The 17,947-nt window shown below is 47.7% G+C and overlaps 2 protein-coding genes across 3 annotated transcripts in view; both read left to right on the top strand.

Moving 5' to 3' along the window:
- Positions 1–1,357: 1,357 nt before the first annotated feature.
- Positions 1,358–17,947, top strand: part of Arl6ip1 (ADP ribosylation factor like GTPase 6 interacting protein 1) — a 32,568-nt gene continuing 15,978 nt past the window's right edge. The window contains exons 1-6 of one of the 2 annotated variants that reach the window (XR_006146296.1): positions 1,358–1,493; positions 3,400–3,533; positions 4,290–4,409; positions 7,016–7,133; positions 8,999–9,083; positions 9,441–10,803. Coding sequence is in view for 1 of the 2 variants with exons in the window: in XM_042671396.1 (XP_042527330.1) it covers positions 1,458–1,493; positions 3,400–3,533; positions 4,290–4,409; positions 7,016–7,133; positions 8,999–9,083; positions 9,441–9,559 (612 nt within the window). In the remaining variant the exon portion in view is untranslated. Of the gene's footprint in view, positions 1,494–3,399; positions 3,534–4,289; positions 4,410–7,015; positions 7,134–8,998; positions 9,084–9,440; positions 11,002–17,947 lie in introns of those variants that run through there. The other variant, XM_042671396.1, reaches the window with a different exon arrangement.
- Rps15a (ribosomal protein S15a) lies at positions 12,789–17,912 on the top strand. The gene is made up of 5 exons (XM_042671398.1): positions 12,789–12,860; positions 13,860–13,997; positions 14,286–14,365; positions 16,354–16,439; positions 17,776–17,912. The coding sequence occupies exons 2-5, from the start codon at positions 13,865–13,867 to the stop codon at positions 17,867–17,869; spliced, it is 393 nt and encodes a 130-aa protein (XP_042527332.1). The 5' UTR covers positions 12,789–12,860; positions 13,860–13,864; the 3' UTR covers positions 17,870–17,912.

Raw genomic sequence — 17,947 nt, 5'->3', positions numbered from 1 at the left:
ATGTCATGCTCCAGAAAAACTGCTGCTTTTACCCCACCTTTCTTCTTAGGTTGTACACCGGGAACTTGAGTAAAAAACAAGTATTCTGTAGCAACAGCTGAGTTCACAAAGTAGATCTGCTTTTAAAGCTTAATGCAGGCTCTCCTTTGGAAGTGGGTATGAAGTCACTCACCCCGCAGTGAGTGCTTGCGTCCTTTTAAGTTTTCTTGTGAAGAAGTGGCAGACGGCTTGCTCCTCCAACACATTTCAGGGCGTTAAGATCTTCCCCAGTGTGTGAGGGGGGGGGGGTCCCAACAGCTGACTGGACAACCTGTCGTCGACCCCAACATTTCCTCATGCGAAGGCTTCAGCGAAGTGCTGGCACTGGTGCAGACCCTTTCAGACCCCACTCGTCAAAAACGATCCGTGGCCAAACAAACACCTTTCCAGGACACTCAGTCCTTCCGCCTTTTGCTCCTTCATTCAGGGGGCGGTCCGTGACCTGTTTGCTAATTTCTAGAACATTACTTCACGACTTGCCTGAACTTTCCAAAACCTGGCGGGCGCTTGGAAATCATTGAAATTCAATCCCATCACAAGTCGACCATTCAGGGGTAAAAGCGAACCGATCCGACGCACCCGGACATTCCTCGCCCACAGACCGTCGGTATTGAGAGCTGAAACGCTGGTTGGAGGGGTCACCGCAGCCGACTTCCTCCAGCGCCCACAGCGCTCCGGCGGGGGCACTGAGCACCTCCCCAAACGGCCGGAAAACACAAAGCGGGCCCTGGGTGGACAGGCCTTCCCGGGAACACCCCCGGGTCAGGAGGTCACGGTGAAAGCCGGGTCGCCTCGACCCTCCGCCGCGGCCGGGCCGGGGCTGGGGTGCCGGCTGCACGGCTCCCTCCACCAGCAGGCGGGCGGCCGCCGGCGCTCAGCCGTCCCGTGTCCATCCTCCTCCCGGCGTGGCACACTTCTTCCACTCGGGTTTCCCGACCGCGGCTCCATCACCCCCCCGCGCCGGTTCCCCGACGCAACCCAGGTGGGAACCGGAGCCCCCGGGGCGGAAGGGGAAGGTGGGGAAGGTCAAGACCGCGCCCCCCGGCGGGCGGCAGTTGAACGGCTTCCGGCCGCCGTGGGCGGGGCACGCCCCCCTGGACGCCGATTGGTCAGCGTCCCTCCGTCTGGGGGCGGGGGAGGGGAGGCTGCCTCGGCTCTTCTCTCTCTCCTTTGACCTGGATTTCAAGCCATGCGCTGTGCAGCGGTTGGTCTAACTTCCCCGGAGGCTGAGCTCGAATGGTCCAATGAGAAGCGAGCCTCGCAAAGGCTGTCGGGAACGACGGCCGGCCTATATAAGCGGCCCACGGGGCGTTCCCCCGCGTTGGGGGCGCCGTGCGGGAGTCTGGTGGGCTGTTGGGTCTGGCGGTGGCTGCCGCTCGTTCGCTCGCTCGGTTTCCTCGTTCGCTCGCTCAGGAACGATGGCGGAGGGAGATAACCGATGTACCAACCTGCTGGTGAGTCCTGGGTGCCCGTCCGTCAGGAGGCGTCCAGGCTTGAGTGGGCTCGGCGGGGCCGGGCCCGCCGTTCGCGGGGTTCCCGGATCCGGCCCTGACGCGGGGCTCCGGGGCTCCCGGGGGCGGGGTGCGGGCTGTCACCGGTCCGGTAGACCCCCGAACGTCCCCTATGGGGGGCTCGCGTTGAATGACACGAGTAGGGTCGGGGGCTGGCGGCCGGAAGTGAACCTGGGGTGCCGACGGGGCCGGAGGCCTTGTCGGTGGCTTTCGGCACCCCCGGGCCCGCAGCGGGCTCCTCCCTCCTCCCCCTCGGGGATCTGAACTTGCCTTCGTTCCTCCCTAAAAACCTGCGCCGGCGTGGAAGGTCAAAGGTTGCCGCGGAGGAGGGGAGAACTGGCACCACCTGCCTCGGCGGAGACCCGCGGGTGGGGTCCAGCCGTCCGGACCGGGCGGGCGCGGGGGGGTGGGGGGGTCACGGGGTACTGGAGACTACTTTTAGAGCAATCGGGGAGGCCGGGGAAGTGCGGGAGGCAGGGTCCGGGGAGGACAGACGAAGTACGTTACAAAATTGATCGCACCGTCTAGGCAAGGATGGGAAGGTAGTTTTGCATTTCAACATTAGGCTTCTCCTCTCCTCCCGGTCCATAAGAGGCAGCTGTGTACCCGAGTGGGGAAGAGAAACCAAACTTCACTTTGGGCTGGTGCACCTCTAAGATCCTCCTAGATAAGTGCATTGAACTTTTGGCTGTGCCTGATTGTCTCTTTGCGTTGGTTTTTATAAGCTCATGGCCTCTTCTACACTCACACCCCCGTGGTTTCCTTTTAATTTTTTTTTTTCCCCCTCATGGCTCCTTTATTTAAGAGGATTAGCTTAGACACAAAGTAGTTGCCCAGGTTTGTTGTGTTGAAATGGCAGATCCTGGCATAGAGATCATGATTCCCCCAGCCCAACTAGTCCTTCCTGCAAAGCAGTCATTATGACATTAAGAAAAGCGAGCCTCTGGCCTTGGAGTTCTGCGTTCCAGGCTGCTAACCACAGGGCATCTCAGTTTCTTCGTCTGTAAAACAGAAATAGTAGCAATACCTTTTTGGGTTTGGGGAAAAGGTAGTTGAAGTATAAACATATAAAATAGTTTTCCTGGGACATGAAGTCAGGAATTTTGAGGCTACCCCAGTGACAATTGTATAGCACAGACAAGATCTTTATTAAAATGAATGTGAGTTATATCCAATTTGCATATTTCTCAGTGATGAATGTACCCAAATACCTGCTGAACCTTTTTTCTTTTCCTGCCATAGATCAGCTCAAGGGCTTTTGAGACATTGGCTCATTCTGGAGGTGTGCCTTGGCTGTCAGATTTGCTGGGCAGTTGGAAGTCTAGTGGAATTCCTTGATAAGTGTTCAGAAACAGTGTTGAGGAGATACCATTGGGTTCAAAGTGTCATATGTAATTAGGGAAAGTGGATGGATTTCCTTACTTCTGACTGCCAATGTTTGATTCTAGCACAAAGAGCTATTTTAGAGATTGAATGTGCTGTTCAGGGAAAGCTTTCCTAATGGGTTTAGAAGGGTTTAAATCAATGAAAGGACAAAACAGCAGATCAATTCTAACCACCTGAAATAAACTTTAACCTTGGGCAATGCCCTGTGACTCTTTGTTTATGAATTTTGGGAGATTAGTTAACTGTGTTGGGCTCTTTTTGTTTCAAATTCTTTAAGAGTTAGGGTTTGAGCCATTAAAGTTTAGGGTGTTTTTTTCCTTCCCCCTGTTTCTCACTGCAGAGATTCAGGTGGTTTAAGACAGTGAATTGCTTAAGAGGTATTATTGTATTCAGTGCCTTGGAAGAATCTTACTCTGTAGGAGCCACAAAGGGTATGATCACATTAAATGTGGGTCCTCTGTAGGCTGCAGAAACTGCGAATCTGGAGGAGCAGCTGCAAGGATGGGGAGAAGTGATGCTGGTAGCTGATAAAGTCCTGCGGTGGGAGAGAGCCTGCTTCCCACCTGCCATCATTGGTGTGGTCTCTCTGGTGTTTCTGTAAGTCAGCTATTGGATTACTCGGCTATGTAATACATAAACCCTAAAGAAGTTTCTTCTCATAGGCTCATTACCTAGAACTTATGCAAATGCAACCAATTCCAGTTCAATAAATCATGACTCTTAACTTGCCTCAACTCCCCTTCCCTGACTTTTTTTTGGGGGGGTTAGTCGTGGGGCTTGGGCTCGGCTTGGGCGCTGTCCCTGTGCTCTTCAGCTCAAGGCGAGTGCTCTACTGCTTGAGCCACAGCACCACTTCCCTTTTTTTTTTTTTTTTTTTGCCTTTCCTGGGCTTGAACTCAGGACCTGGGAGCTGTCCCTGAGCTTTTGTGCCCAAGGCTAATGCTCTGCCACTTGAGCCACAGCTCCACTTATGGCTGTTTGGTGATTATTTGGAGAGTCTCATAGTTTCCTGCCTGGGTTAGCCTCTAACCTGCAAGCCTCAGATCTCAGCCTCCTGAGAAGCTAGGATTATAGCCATGAACCACCAATGCCTGGCCTTATTCTTAAAAAACATTGAGGATCCAAAAGAGCTTCTAATTTTTTATCTTTTCAGTAACTGTAACATGACATCATGATGTAATGAAGCCTCTGGAAAAACCACTCAGTGAAAATGTGCAAATGACAGCAGATGCTGGCTCTCAGAACCTTGGACTGAGGGAATAAAGTCTTCGGTTAGGAAGAATGACTGCGCTTTTCCAACCTCAGCTGATGTCTTTCTTTCTTTTCTTTTTTTTTTAAAAAAAACAACAACAGGATTATCTATTATCTAGATCCATCAGTGCTGTCCGGTGTTTCCTGTTTTGTTATGTTTTTATGCTTGGCTGACTACCTTGTTCCTGTTCTGGCGCCCAGGATTTTTGGCTCCAATAAATGGTAAGTGGCAAAGTGACTTGGCAGTCATTTTGGAGAAGTTACTGATTTTGGTGGTTGGACTTATGTGCTATAGTCAAGTGTAGACAATTCTGTAGCCATCAGGTATCATCAGATACATTTATTATTATTTTTATGTGATACTGAGGCATTGAGCCCAGGGCCTCATGTATGCCTGGCAAGCACTCTACTGCTAAGCCACATTCTTAGCCCCACATTTATTACTTTTATGTGAGGAATTTCTTAGCTGATTTCAGCTAGAAATCATGGATTTCCAGTGCTTACATCACCATAGATCCTTTATGATCAACCATAGGCTTAATAGAGCTCATGTTTTTTTTTGAGTTTTTTTTTCAAAGTCATGTTTCTGATGGAACTCAGTGTGCTTTTCATAATCGTTGCAAATTTACATTTGCATTGATATTTAAGATAGTGGAATAATACCAGCTTCACAAATGAATGAATATGAAAGCTAGTTAGTTTTGATCCACATTCATTTAATGTGACTGTTTTGTGGTGCTGAGGGTGGAGCCCAGAGCCTCATACACGCTACAGACACACTGTACCCTGTAGCTTCATCTCAGCCCTCATTTAGCAAATCTGTATTAAACAGCTAATCTTTCAGAGTCCTAGATATTGTGACATACTGTGACCTTTTCATTTTCAGATTGCTGGTGGGTTTAAGACGAAGTTGCTGGTACATTGACGTAGTTAGCCAAATGCATAGCAAATGCATAGCTCAGAAGATGCACGCTGTATACAAGTGGTGATTGCTCTGGTTCATACCATTCTCTGTGTGATTGTTTTATGTTCCTAAGATGATTGTTATATAGTCAGGATCATATGAAAATGATTTTAACTTCTCCCTACATTGTTGAATTTCTCACCTTTCATCCAAATAACTCAGTTGCTAGTTTTCTTACTTCTCAATGTAGAATGTTGCTTAGCATTCGGGCATGTGTGAACACATACATATACTCCCTCACACACACTTTGGTCCCCATTATAGGGAGTGTGTGAGCATTTCCCCAAATGAGCCATACTACATGTTGGAATGGATTCTTTCTTATTTATTTTACATTAGATTTCTACTTGTGCCTTTAGAGTTTTTTGTTTTTTGTCTGTCAAGGAGCTTGAACTCTGGGCCTGAACGCTGTCCCTCAGCTCTTCAGCTCAAAGCTAATGCTCTACCTCTTGAGCCACAGCACCACTTCAAGTTTTCTGAATGGTTTATTGGAGATAAGAGTCTCAAGGACTTTCCTGCCTGGGCTGGCTTTGAACCATGATCCTCAGATCTCAGCCTCCAGAGATCTAGGCTCTTTAGTTTTTTGTTTTTGTTCCCAGATGATAGCAAATAATAAAATTTGGGCGAAAAAAGATTTGTTTTTTGTTTTTGTTTTTGGTCCGGTCATGGGGCCTGAACTCTGGGCCTGGATGCTGTCCCTCAGCTCTTCAGCTCAAGGCTAGCGCTCTACCACTTGAGCCACAGTGCCACTTCCAGCTTCTTTTTTTTTTTTTTCTTCTGCTTATGTGGTGCTGAGGAATCAAACCCAGGGCCTCATGCATGCAAGGCAAGCACTCTACCATTGAGCCAACTTCCCAGCCCAAAAGAAGAATTTAAGTGTGTACTTTGTGGCTCTTTAAGCACACATTCACATTTTGGAAGTGTTTGTGTTAGTTGTGGGCTCAGTGCATGTTTCCCTCAAAGGATATTTCCCTCACTGGATGGGTTGGTAATGGGACGAGGTTCCTGGTGATCAGTTCAGTGCTAGAGACAGAGGCTGGGCCTTGCACAGGCTATAAGTCTAAGCGCTCTAGCATTGAGCCCCACCGCAGCCCTACTGGGCAATTTGTGTTATTTCATCTCAGTGGAATGATGTTGTGGGAAAGAAGCACAGAGACACCATTTAGCCTTGACCGTGGGCAACATGGAAGGGCTAATCAGTTGCAAGAAGTTCCTGAGCTTTGTAGAATCCTTGTCAGTTTGCAGCTGCAATTTCCCTGGAGGTCTGGAGGAGGGAAGGCCTACACAGGTCATCCTACCTACCGTCAGCCTGTAAGTGTGCAGCAAAGACAATACAGGCTTGTTTGTTTGCTTTTAAAATCAGCACCTGGAAGAAATAAGGCTTTCTCAGAAGGTCTCGCTAGGTTTTTATGGCTCTTTAATTTCCCTCACTAAAGAACTTGTGTTTGAGCTAGTTCTTACTGCCCTGGCATCAAATGTGTGCAGCCTAGTCGATGTTATGCTTTGAATACCAGTAGTGATATCCTGCTGCAGAGTTTTCAACTTTAGTTGGATGCAGGATGCAGATACAATGCAGGGTTTAATAGAATCTGAAAAATGTAATAACGTCAGATTTATAAAGTATCTTAAAGGTGCAGTAACTTTTCACCTACATAGAGGTAGTGGTGAACCAATATTTCTATTGAGTCTCTTTAGAAGATAGTCAGGGCTGGTCATGTAGCTCAGTGATAGGGTACTTGCCTAGCATAGCCCAGACTTCAGTCCCCTGAATTGAGCTGGAATTACCTCTTTAAGTCTGTGAGGATGGTATGTTTCTGTGTACTGCAGACACCTGCTTATAACAAAGAGGAAAACTGTTTTTTAGGACTACTGAACAACAGCAGAGATTCCATGAGATTTGCAGCAATCTAGTAAAAACCCGACGCAGAGCTGTGGGCTGGTGGAAACGCCTCTTTACAATAAAGGAAGAGAAGCCTAAAGTGGTACTTTTTAGTCTTATTCTTTCACTTAAGTGTAAAGCAAAATTGTAAGTTTATTTTGGACTTGACTGCAGTCCAGTGATAGCATTTTTGCTTTAATAGTTAAGTAAAAGGTTGGGGGCAAGGCTCAGTGGTAGAGCTTCTGCTTGCCCAACTAATGAAAGAGCCCTAGTTCCATCCCAGTACTTCCAAAAACAACAAAAAAATCGGCACACGTTCTTATTAACCTGGTGCAACTTGTAAATGCATTCATAAATACTCAGCGAGGTATTGTAGCACACACCTACAAGCCTAGCACTCAGAAGCCTAAGGCAGGACAATTGAATTTGATGTTATCTGACTCCCTAGAGAAAAACTGTCTCCAAAAATAATATTTTTCTCTATTAGACTGAATCATTGAAAGTTACAGATTATGTTTTACTGTTTTTTTTTTTTGGTGGTGGTGGTAGAGCTTAAATTCAGGGTCTGGGTGCTATACCTGAGCTCTTTTGTTCAAGGCTAGCACTCTAATACTTTGAGCCTCAGCTCTACTTCTTGTTTTATAGTGTTGAATTGGAGATAAGAGACTCATGGACTTTTCTGCCCAGACTGACTTCAAACCACAATCATCAGATATTAGCCGCCTCAGTAGCTATGATTACACGTCTGAGCCACCAGCACCTGGCTAATTTTTTATTATAGTTGGCAAAGTTTTGTTTCTTTTTGCCTTTTTGTGTGTGTGTGTGTGTGTGTGTGGTATTTGAGGTTTTTTTTTTTCTTTTTCTAATTCAGGTGTTGGCTTGCTTTGCAACACTCAAACACTTGAGCCAAACCCTAGCTTTTTTGTTTTACTTTTCAGGTAGAGTCTCAGACTTTTCTGAGAGCTGGCCTTAGACTGTGATCCTTCTGTATAGCTGGAACTAAAGGCATACACTACCACATTCAAGTTGGCTTTGTGAGATAGTCTCAACTAGCTTTTTTGCCTAGGCTGGCTTTTGAACCACAATCCTCCTGTAGGGATTATGGACATGCCTAGCCTGTTTCTTTTTCTTGCTGAAGAAAGTACACCCTCTCAGCTTCACATGAATCAATAAACTTATTGATTGGTAGAGAGCATAATTTACATTGTGAAACATTTAATCTATACATAGACTTACAGTCTAAGAGGAAATGCAAATCAAGTCTTATAAAGTAAATCTGAGTTTTTTTTTATAGGTTTTGTAGATGGCATAGATTTATTTATTTTTTGTCAGTTGTAGGGCTTGAACTCTGGGCTGGGCGCTGTCCCTCAGCTCTTCAACTCAAGGCAAGGGCTGTACCACTTGAACCCCTAGCGCCACTTCTGGTTTTCTGGTGTTTAATTGGAGATGAGTCTCACGGATTTTCCTCCCCAGGCTGGCTTTGAACCACGATCCTCAGATCTCAGTCTCCTGAGTAGCTAGGATTACAGGTGTGAGCCACTGGCGCCCAGCTCTTTTTCTAACCTTTGAACAGTTAAAGTTGTATTATGTTTGACTTTTTTTTTTTTTTGCTAGTGCGGGGGCTTGAACTCCGGGCCTGGGCTGTGTCTCTGAGTTTCTTTTGCTCACAGGTAGCACTTTACCACTTGAGTCACAATGCTACTTCTGGATTTTTCTGTTTACATGGTACTAAGGAATTGAGTCCAAGGCTTCATACATGCTAGGCAAACACTACCACTAAGCCACATTCCTAGCCCTGGTTTTTGTTATTAGCGTACATTAACTACATGAGAGAGGGGTATTCATGGAGACATTTCTATGTCATGATGTTTTGATGTTATGTACACGTGGGAAAATGGTGACACTAACTTGCTAAGTAGCCTATCAGGTCTGTTCTTGGGGTTGATAACTTTTCATTTCCTTTGCTAGTACTTCCTGGGCATGATCATCCTTCTTTCTGCTGTGGCTTGGGTGGGACAGCAGGTCCACAACCTCCTCCTCACCTACCTGATTGGTAAGTCTGTGCAGATCAACTACAGGCACAGGGTGGTCAGTGAGGTCCAACTGTAGCTTGGCCAATAAACAAATACCCAAGTATTTACCAGGTTTAAGAAACTGGCCAGGGGACTTGGGAGGAGATGGGAAGGTGATTGAGGACTGATAGTCCTTGGTTTCAGGAAGAGGGAGAGGCAGCTTCCTAACCAAGACAGGAAGTGATGTGCCAAAGGGAGAGGGATGCAGGAGAGTAGGGGGAGCACAGGAGCAGAAGTCCTCATGGGAGCCAGTGGGTTTCACATTGCTTCTAGAGAGCCAGGCCTACCTTCTGTCAGATGTTCATGGCTGCCTCCTAACTTTGTGTGTTGCTTTTAAGTGACTTCCTTGCTACTGTTTCCTGGACTAAATCAACATGGAATCATCTCGAGGTACACTGGAATGGCCAAGAGGGAGATAAACAAGCTTCTCAAGCAAAAGGAAAAGAAAAATGAGTAGTGTGTTGTGGCTCGTGGAGTCCAGCCAGCCCTGAACACTTTCTTCCACGCTATCTGGATTGTACAATGTTACACAGTAGCGCTTTGCTCTCCTTCTCTCTGCCCTTAGTTCATAGGAATTCACACTTGCCCAGTTAGGCCTTGTGCGTAGTGTCTTTTAAGTCAAGTGTAGCTGGGTGAGTTCTTGTTAGTTGGCCTTAAAGGGACAACTTGCTAGTGAGTGTGACCTTGATTTTCCTCCCCCAGGATCAGCATTTTGCTTTAGAATAATAGGATGCAGTTAGCAGTGACTTGGGATGCAGGTTGACATGTGCACTAGCTACGTGGACCATAGTGGCCCGTGGCTACAGGAAGCTGCTTCCACAGTCTGCTCCCAAACTGCCTGGCTTCATGAATATAGAGAACACATTTACTACTTGTGAAAAGACCAATCAACATTTAGTCATTCCTCATTCTGTCTCTCGAGCATGGGAGAATGCCCAGGGAACAAATGAAGTGCATTCCGCACCCTCCTCAGCACCCTCCTCCTCCCCGTGCCTGTCCAGCGTAGCCATATCTAGGAAACACTGGTGATGTCCCTGTGAAGATTTTGACAGGACTAGAGTACTCTTCCCCTGGCTTCTGCCTCAAGTTGCTCAGTTCTCAAAGGCTCGGGACTCCTTACTTCAAGATTAGAGTTGGGTTTGTAGCATGCCTGTTAAGGCAAATGTAGTGAGACCTCAAGTCTGCAGTAGGTTAAGACATCTGTGACTTTTACTCCAAGACCAGTCAGTCGGGGCACAAGTCTTCCTATGTTTAGTTCAGATTCTCTGCAGTAGAAAAGAAAACAATCTACAAATCTTAAGACCACAAAAAGCCTTCAAAAGCATCAGAAATTGTGTTCGGCGGCCACAGGTTTGCATAGGGGTAGCTGGTGTCTTCCTCCACTGTTTCTCAGAAACAGCCGTGGCTGCTGCAGAGAGCAGACTTGGCAGGTTGGCCTTTGATCTAGATGTGTGGATTTTGTGACTTGGAAAGCTTCTCAGAAGCACCCTTTCCTCTTAGCCCCTAGGATTTTAGTTGAAATTTGTAGGTTTGAACCCGAGGGCCAAACTGTGACATAGTTGGGAACACTTGGTAGCCTGCTGATTCGCGGTGACTAGTTTTGTGGACAAATTGCACTGATGCTTGTTCACCGGCCCCTGCTGAAGGGCCACCTCCCCTCCTACCCGCTGTAAATTTGCTACCCATCCTGGCTTCCGTGCTGTTTTTTTTTTAATGTGTCCATGACAACTACCTTAATTTTACATGTTTCCTCATTGTAAATAAGCTGTCTTCCTATCTGGATTTGTGTGTATGTGTGGATACATGTTCTACCAAATGATGTACTTCGGCGGTCTTAATCCTGCATTTCTTCTATTTTGTTTTGTGTAAAAGGGGGAAAATAAAAACATCTGGAACGAGTCCTAGTGTGTCCCTTACTTGGTCACTAAGCCTTGTTCGGCTTAGTTCATGGGATTAGATTTATGAACCCAGGTGGTGAACTGCCTTGCATAGTCAAGACATTCTTTGAAGGCACTCTGTAAGAACACAAAGTAGCAAGTTCAACTGTTCATTCAGCCAATAGCTGGCAGCTGTCCTGTGGGAAGGGAAGCAGTGTGATGGGTGAGGGTGGCTGGGGGAGGACAAATGGGGGTTCGGCCTGCCAACACCTGGGCCTCAGACCTGGCTGCCTGTTCTACACAATGGTTCTTGGTAAATTGTGGTGGGGTGACATAATCAGAGCTCACACCAGATGGCTGTATCTTTGGATGCAGAGGGAGTAATGCATAGCAGATTAAATTCTGATCTGCTCTACTGAAGGACAGATCTTTCTTTGCAGCCTCCTGGGTGTGGGAGTGACATCCAGCCCAGGAAACCTCATCCTAAGGTCACCACCTGATGCTTAGGGCTGGTTCTAGGTTTGAACTCAAGGACCTTGCATGTTTTAGGCTTCATGCTGCTACATCAGTCCCTCCACCTTTTTATTTTTTAAAAAAAATATTACTAAGATGTTATACCTGACATAAATCAGGTAATGAGTACTGTTTTTTTTTGGGGGGGGGGCATCTTGGGGCTTAAACTCAGCCTGGGTGCTACCTTTGAGCTTTTGTACTCAAAGCTAGTGCTTCATCAGGAGTTACAGCTCCACTTCCACCTTTTTGCAATTAACGAGATAAAGCGACTCCAGGACTTTTCTCTGCTTGGGCTGGGTTCAAACCATCCTCAGATCTCAGCCTTCTGAATAGGATTACGGGCAATCCATAGCAAATTCCAGAGCAAAATAATATAGCAAGCATCTACAATGTACACGCCAGACACTGGCACCAGGAGTAAATTACCTCATCTGGCTCCAGCTACAGCCTTCCTGAGGCACATATTATTATGACTGCTATTTTTAAAAATAGCAATAAAATAAATGTATGAGGGTCCTAAAAGAACACCAGATTGGTTCTCCTGCTGGAGATGAATGCATCAAGCTCAGTCACCTGATGTGCAGTTTGAAACATTATGGCCTTTTCCCCACACACAAAAAACCACCGGGTCCCAATAAACTCTAAGATTTGGGAGAGTCAAATATTTTTCTTCTGTACTGGGTGTGAACGTAGGTGCCAGAGCTTGTTAGACAGGTACTCTACCATTGAAGCCATGCCTGCAGCTCTCCATTAAAGACAGCACATTTTAACTGCCGTGAAAAGGTCTGTAAATCCACAAATCAAGCAGGATTGTATATGGAAGAAGCGAATTTTCCGCCTGAGCTCCTAACACCCGTCCCAAGAGCCAGGGTCCGCTTCCTGGGAACCTTCCAGTAACACCGTAAATGCGCAAGTATCAAAGTCAGTTCTACATGGTGAACTGTTATCGCTGTAAAAAAAAAATTAGCCAGGTGGCTTTTTGTGTTTTTTCAAATGTAGTCATGGGGCCTGAACTCTGTGGCTGGGCGAGCTCAGGCTCCTCAGCCCAAGCTTATATGGGGCTGAGGAACCGAACCCAGGGCCTCAGGCATGCAAGGCGAGCGCTCCTCCACTGAGCCACCTTCCCAACCCTTTTCGTTCTTTTACATCCTAAATGCTAAAAGGTAGTCGGATCTCCGATGACAGCTGCACCCGGACTCACCTGGGGAGGTCGATTCCATCGACTTTCAACTGCCAACTCCTGAAGAGGCTCCGCCCCTTCTACGAGGGATGGTTGAGGCTCCTGGAAAGTCTCGCGATAGCCCTCCCGGTTCCCATAACTCCGTGCGCTCGCCCCTCCCGCTCTCTTTCCGCCATCTTTCTGTGCCGGTGAGAAACTCTCTGAGGGGCTCCGGTGCCATCCGCCGGCCATCGGCGCCATCCCTCGGCCTGAGATTCGGATCCCGGGTCCTGAGAGGCCGTCGGGGGCTTCCTGAGCCGGGGGTCCTGGGCTTTGGGGGGCTGGGGCCGTCTCGGGGGGGGCGCCGCGCTCGGTCCCCGCACGCCCCGCCACGGGCGCCGCGCCCGACGCGCGCGGGCCGCAGCGCTGGCGCGCACGCAGCTGCGGGCCGTGGGCAGAGCGGCCGCTGCGGCGCGGCCTGCGGCGCCCGGGGCGTCCCCGGCGGGCGGGCGCGCGGCCCCGGGGACGCGGGCCCGGGAGGGCCGCCCCCGGGAGGGCCTCACGCCAACCGGGCCGGCGACTGGCCCGGAGCGGGGGCACGTCCGGCCTTGGGGCGAGCCCGGGCTGCGGCCGGGCGGGGGGAACGCAGACGGCGGGGCGGGCTGACGGGTTGCTTCTGGCCCACGTCGTTAGGACCTGCACGAAGTTTAGAGTCTGTGGCAGCGAGCGTGCGGCCCTGGGGGACACGGGAGTCCGGTCACCCAGTAAAGTGACTGTGTGTGGCCTGACCCAGGCTGGGGGAAGCCGTGGGATGACACCAGTTCGTTAGGTAGACGTAGACTGGGACGCTGTAGGGATGAAGTCGGGAGATGAATTGACTTGTGAGGGCAGTGCCAGTAACTGGACGCTGCCGAGTTAGGAGATTGGAACACACAGAGACCCATGTTGAGTAGCTCCAAAGTACACCCGAGCGTATTCATTTGGGCATCTTGACAGTTCCCGCCAGTCCTGAGGTCGTCTTAGTGCAAAATGAATGTTATTCTCCCAGTCATTCGTGTGCTTCATTCAGCACACATAGATCTCACTCCTCCTGGGATCTGGGACTCTTCGTGTAGATGTAGTGATACTTGGTTAGTAAGTTTTGGCAGGGCAGTGATAGGTTTGGCTCTTGGTTGACCCTGAGGATACGTGTGTCTTCCCCCGAGCAGCCATCATGGTGCGCATGAACGTCCTGGCTGACGCCCTCAAGAGCATCAACAATGCTGAGAAGAGAGGCAAACGCCAGGTGCTCATCAGGCCGTGCTCTAAAGTCATCGTCAGGTTCCTCACTGTGATGATGAAGCATGGTAAGTGTGGTGTTGGCTCCGTTTCAGTGTCAGGCTGTCAGGGCACATGGCATGTCATTCATGCCTGGGATCTGACATTGAATTTGTGGGTTTTAAGTTGTAGCCTGGATTCTTTGGGGTATTGCTCTCAAAGTCTTCTGTAGTACTGGGGGTATGGAAATGAGCAGCTTAACTCTACCCAAGCTGCCCAAAGGGAAAGATGAGAGAGATGAATCCAGCAGGCAGAAAGGAATACTGGGGTGGTGGAAAATTCGGGTTGCAAACTGAGGTATTGTGTTTGTTCCTTAGGCTACATTGGCGAGTTTGAAATCATTGATGATCACAGAGCTGGGAAAATTGTTGTGAACCTCACAGGCAGATTAAACAAGGTAAGGATGGTTTAACTTTCTTGTCTTGCAAATATTGAATAGAGTGCCCTACTGCATCTCATTTGTTCTGTAGAGTTGTTTGCTGGATACTTGGGCTGAATTGTGTGTGAGTGAGTTGCGAGCTGTGTGATGGGTGTTGGGAGAGAAGCTAGCCTTGGTGGTCTGGTACTTGAATCCTGGATGTGATATGCCCATCACTGGCTGGAACTTGGCTGGCTCGTGGGTGTTTTGAATCTGTCTTGAGTAAGTGGATGTCAATGTTAATTAGTACTCAGTTCAGTTTTATTGCATAGGCTTTACCTGTGTCCTTGAGGTTTGGGTTGCGTTTGGGGTGGAGACAGGGTTTTTAGCCCTGGCTGGCTGTGAGTTTACAGTTGTCTTTTCTTGTCTCTGGAGAGGATTATAGGTTAGCTGTATTTATTGCCTGTAGGTTACCAAATTGTCCTGATTGTTCTAATCCTTTTCACTTACGGTATAACTGATCCTTTTTCTAGAGTCAGGATGTCAGTTTGCACCGGGTATTTTTAAGAGGCTGAAGTTGCTAGTCCACCACATGGGAAAACACAACAAATTGCTAAAGACAGGCTTGGTTGATAAAGTGCTCAGTGCAACAGTTTCCATGTTGCTTCCCTGTATATATAGCAAGCTTGTTTCATGTTAAGTAAAAACTACTGAGATGAAGTCCCAAAGATTTATTGGAGAAGTTGCTAGGCTTGTTGAAAATGGTTTTGTTGCAGTTGCCGCCTCTAGTGGGAGAGTGGGCTTGGTCTGGCTGCTCTTTCATGTCTTCATGTTTCTGCTTGCTTTATGCCTACAGTATCCTGGCTAGTTAGTAACTTGGGTGAGTTACTTTAGGACAAAACAAATAATGTTTCCATGTTCTCCCAACTTTCAAATCCTGTTATAAATAGAATTTCTTGATGTCCCTCAAGGGATAGCTGCACAGAGCTTGGGTGTTTGATTTTGTTTGGTCTGGGGAAGATGTGCTGAGTTCTCTGGGTGGATATTTTTCACTGCTGGAAAGGGTCTGGATGCAAAGTAGGTGACTTGTTTGGAAGAGCTTTGATTTCCTCTTAGTATTTCCACTGGTGGGTTGGAGGAGCTGTGATCATGGACAGCACAGCAGAGCACAGAACCTCAGCAGCCTAATGAGGCAGTTGGGTTCATAGTTAGACAGGCTCTGGGTTCCAGTCTGCTTCAGGGAACTGTGGCTTTCAGCTGCTCTGAGACTGGAGGAAGTGTTCCCTTATTTGTGTGCATGCATCTTGGGTGTGCATGCAGGTGTAGAAGTGTGCTCACAGCTAGCTGTCTAACCGCCATCCGAGCCCTCTGCTTGAGGAGCGGAGTCAGTGTTCTCACATACTCATTTCTGTGTGTCATGGTGGGAGCCTTTCCACAGTGAGGTGCACTGGTGATCTGCAGAGATTTTAGGACTCACAGGGTGACTAGACTGTGGTGCTCTTGGGCAGTGCTTGCTGTTTACAGTTAGGAGCTGCTTTTGCTGCTTGCCTTCTGTCAGGTTAGTTTGCAGGCGTGGGCCTGGGCAGCAGGCCACTGCCACAGAAGCGTAAAGTGACAGTAGTAGAAGTTCAGTGCTGTGGGGCCCATGCTCTTCGTTTACTCTGCTGAAGGTTGAGCCCAGGGCCTTGTGTGTGGGTTCCAGGCACCCACGCTCCCACTTGGCACACCTGTGGTCTTCGTTCACTGGAAGTGGGAAGGTTTGGTCTGGTCTAGCTCATAGTCTCCAGCCTGTGCAGCATGGTCCTTTGTTCTGACACTGCTCTGCAGCTCACAGTGACACCAGCAAGGGACACACATGACTGTGGGTTTCCACCTTTTCCTTTACTCTCAGCTCCTTGTTTTTACTCATATGTGGGTACAGTTGTAGTGTTTGAACCCTGCACTTTCCTGTCAAGTAAGCACAAACACTGAGCTCTGTTGCAGTCAGTTTATATCAAAGACTTATTTATTTTTGTTTCCTTTTACAGTGTGGAGTAATCAGCCCCCGGTTTGATGTGCAGCTCAAAGACCTTGAAAAATGGCAGAATAATCTGCTCCCATCCCGTCAATTTGGGTGAGTTGATTTTTATCAGTTAAGAAAGCGTTAATCAAATGAATAACTGGGATATAATTTGACTTTAGATGAAATACTTTGTATCCTTTTGTTTTTCCTTTTTTTGGTAGTACAAGCTTTGAACTCAGGCAGGGCCTCCCATTTACTTGGCAGATGCTCGACCACTTGAACCACAACTCCAAAAAAAAAAAGTTCTGCTTTTTTGCTAATTAATTGGAGATAGAATTTTGTGGACTTCTGTCACCGCTGATTTTGAAGTGTAATCTAGCTCAGCCTCCTGAGTAGCTAGAATTTACAGGTGTGAACCACTTTGTGGTTTCATTTTTGGCAGTAATTGCCTTACCAATCAGGTTGCCTTAAAAATCAGCTCACTGCCACATTTATTAAGCTTTGGGTTCTGAGAGGCCCGAGAGCTGAGATGGGGTGTGGCTTCTCATTTGATTTAGAGTAGTTGAACTGTCTGTTTTGGTGTCTTTCCTGTACAGCAGGTGTCCTGCTGAGTGCCCCCTGATGGGAGATTCAAGTCTGATTCCAGGCTTTGGGGAAAATTAGGGGCTGGAAATCTCATGAGTTCAAATTCTTGTTTCCGGGTTTCAAAGTTGTGAGATGATGGATTTCCTCCTTTTAAAAATGGTTAGGTAAGCTGGGCGCTAATGGCAGGTGCCTGTAATCCTAGCTACGCAGGAGGTTGAAAGCTGAGGATTGGGTTTTGAAGCCAGTCTTGGCAGGAAAGCCCATGTGAATTAACTCCAATAAACCACCAAAAAAGCCAGAAATGGAGCTGTGGCTTAAGTGGGAGAGCGCTAGCTTTGAGCATAAAGCTCGAGTGCTGAGGCCCTGAGTTGAAGCCCCAGAACTGAACAAAAACAAAAGGGTTGTTAGGGTGATAATTAAGACAGCCTGCCATCCAGTACTTGTTTTGAGGACTAAGTTACTCTAAAGGTTTAGTTTTCACAGTACATGTTTAAGATGTCGTCACCTAATTCTCTCTGAAGGCTTTTAGGATGTAAAACAACAAAAGTTTCTTCATTGTAGCTAAAAACTTAGTGTCCTTGAGAATGGTTGAATTCATTTTCTCTTCACTGTGTTAAGTGTACAGTGTCACGTCTGTTCTGTGCACAAGACTTGTCAAGTCTACAGCAAGTGGCATAGTCATTTCACACTTTGAAGCTCCTGGTGCTTGAATATTCCATGTCTCCTGCCCGGGAGTAAGTAATGGGAGCATATTTGAGGCTCTCTGAGTTTTACCTTTGTTTTCTAGTGAGCTGCAATCCTTAGGGTGGTCAGTGTTGAACTCACCGCGTGTCGAACTCACCGCATGTCTCTTCCTCCCTAGCTTCATCGTTCTGACCACCTCAGCTGGCATCATGGACCACGAAGAAGCAAGACGGAAACACACAGGAGGGAAAATCCTGGGATTCTTTTTCTAGGGATTAACACATGCATATAAATAAAACGCCTCAGTGGACTCTGCTTCTGCTCGTGGTTTTGAGCTCTTGCAAGAGTAC

The sequence above is a fragment of the Dipodomys spectabilis genome, unplaced genomic scaffold, assembly GCF_019054845.1.
Source record: "Dipodomys spectabilis isolate Male_0828 unplaced genomic scaffold, ASM1905484v1 ptg000618l, whole genome shotgun sequence".
Lineage (NCBI taxonomy): Eukaryota > Metazoa > Chordata > Mammalia > Rodentia > Heteromyidae > Dipodomys > Dipodomys spectabilis.
Note: the sequence above shows the minus strand (reverse complement) of the source record. Positions and strands in the feature narration are given on the sequence as shown.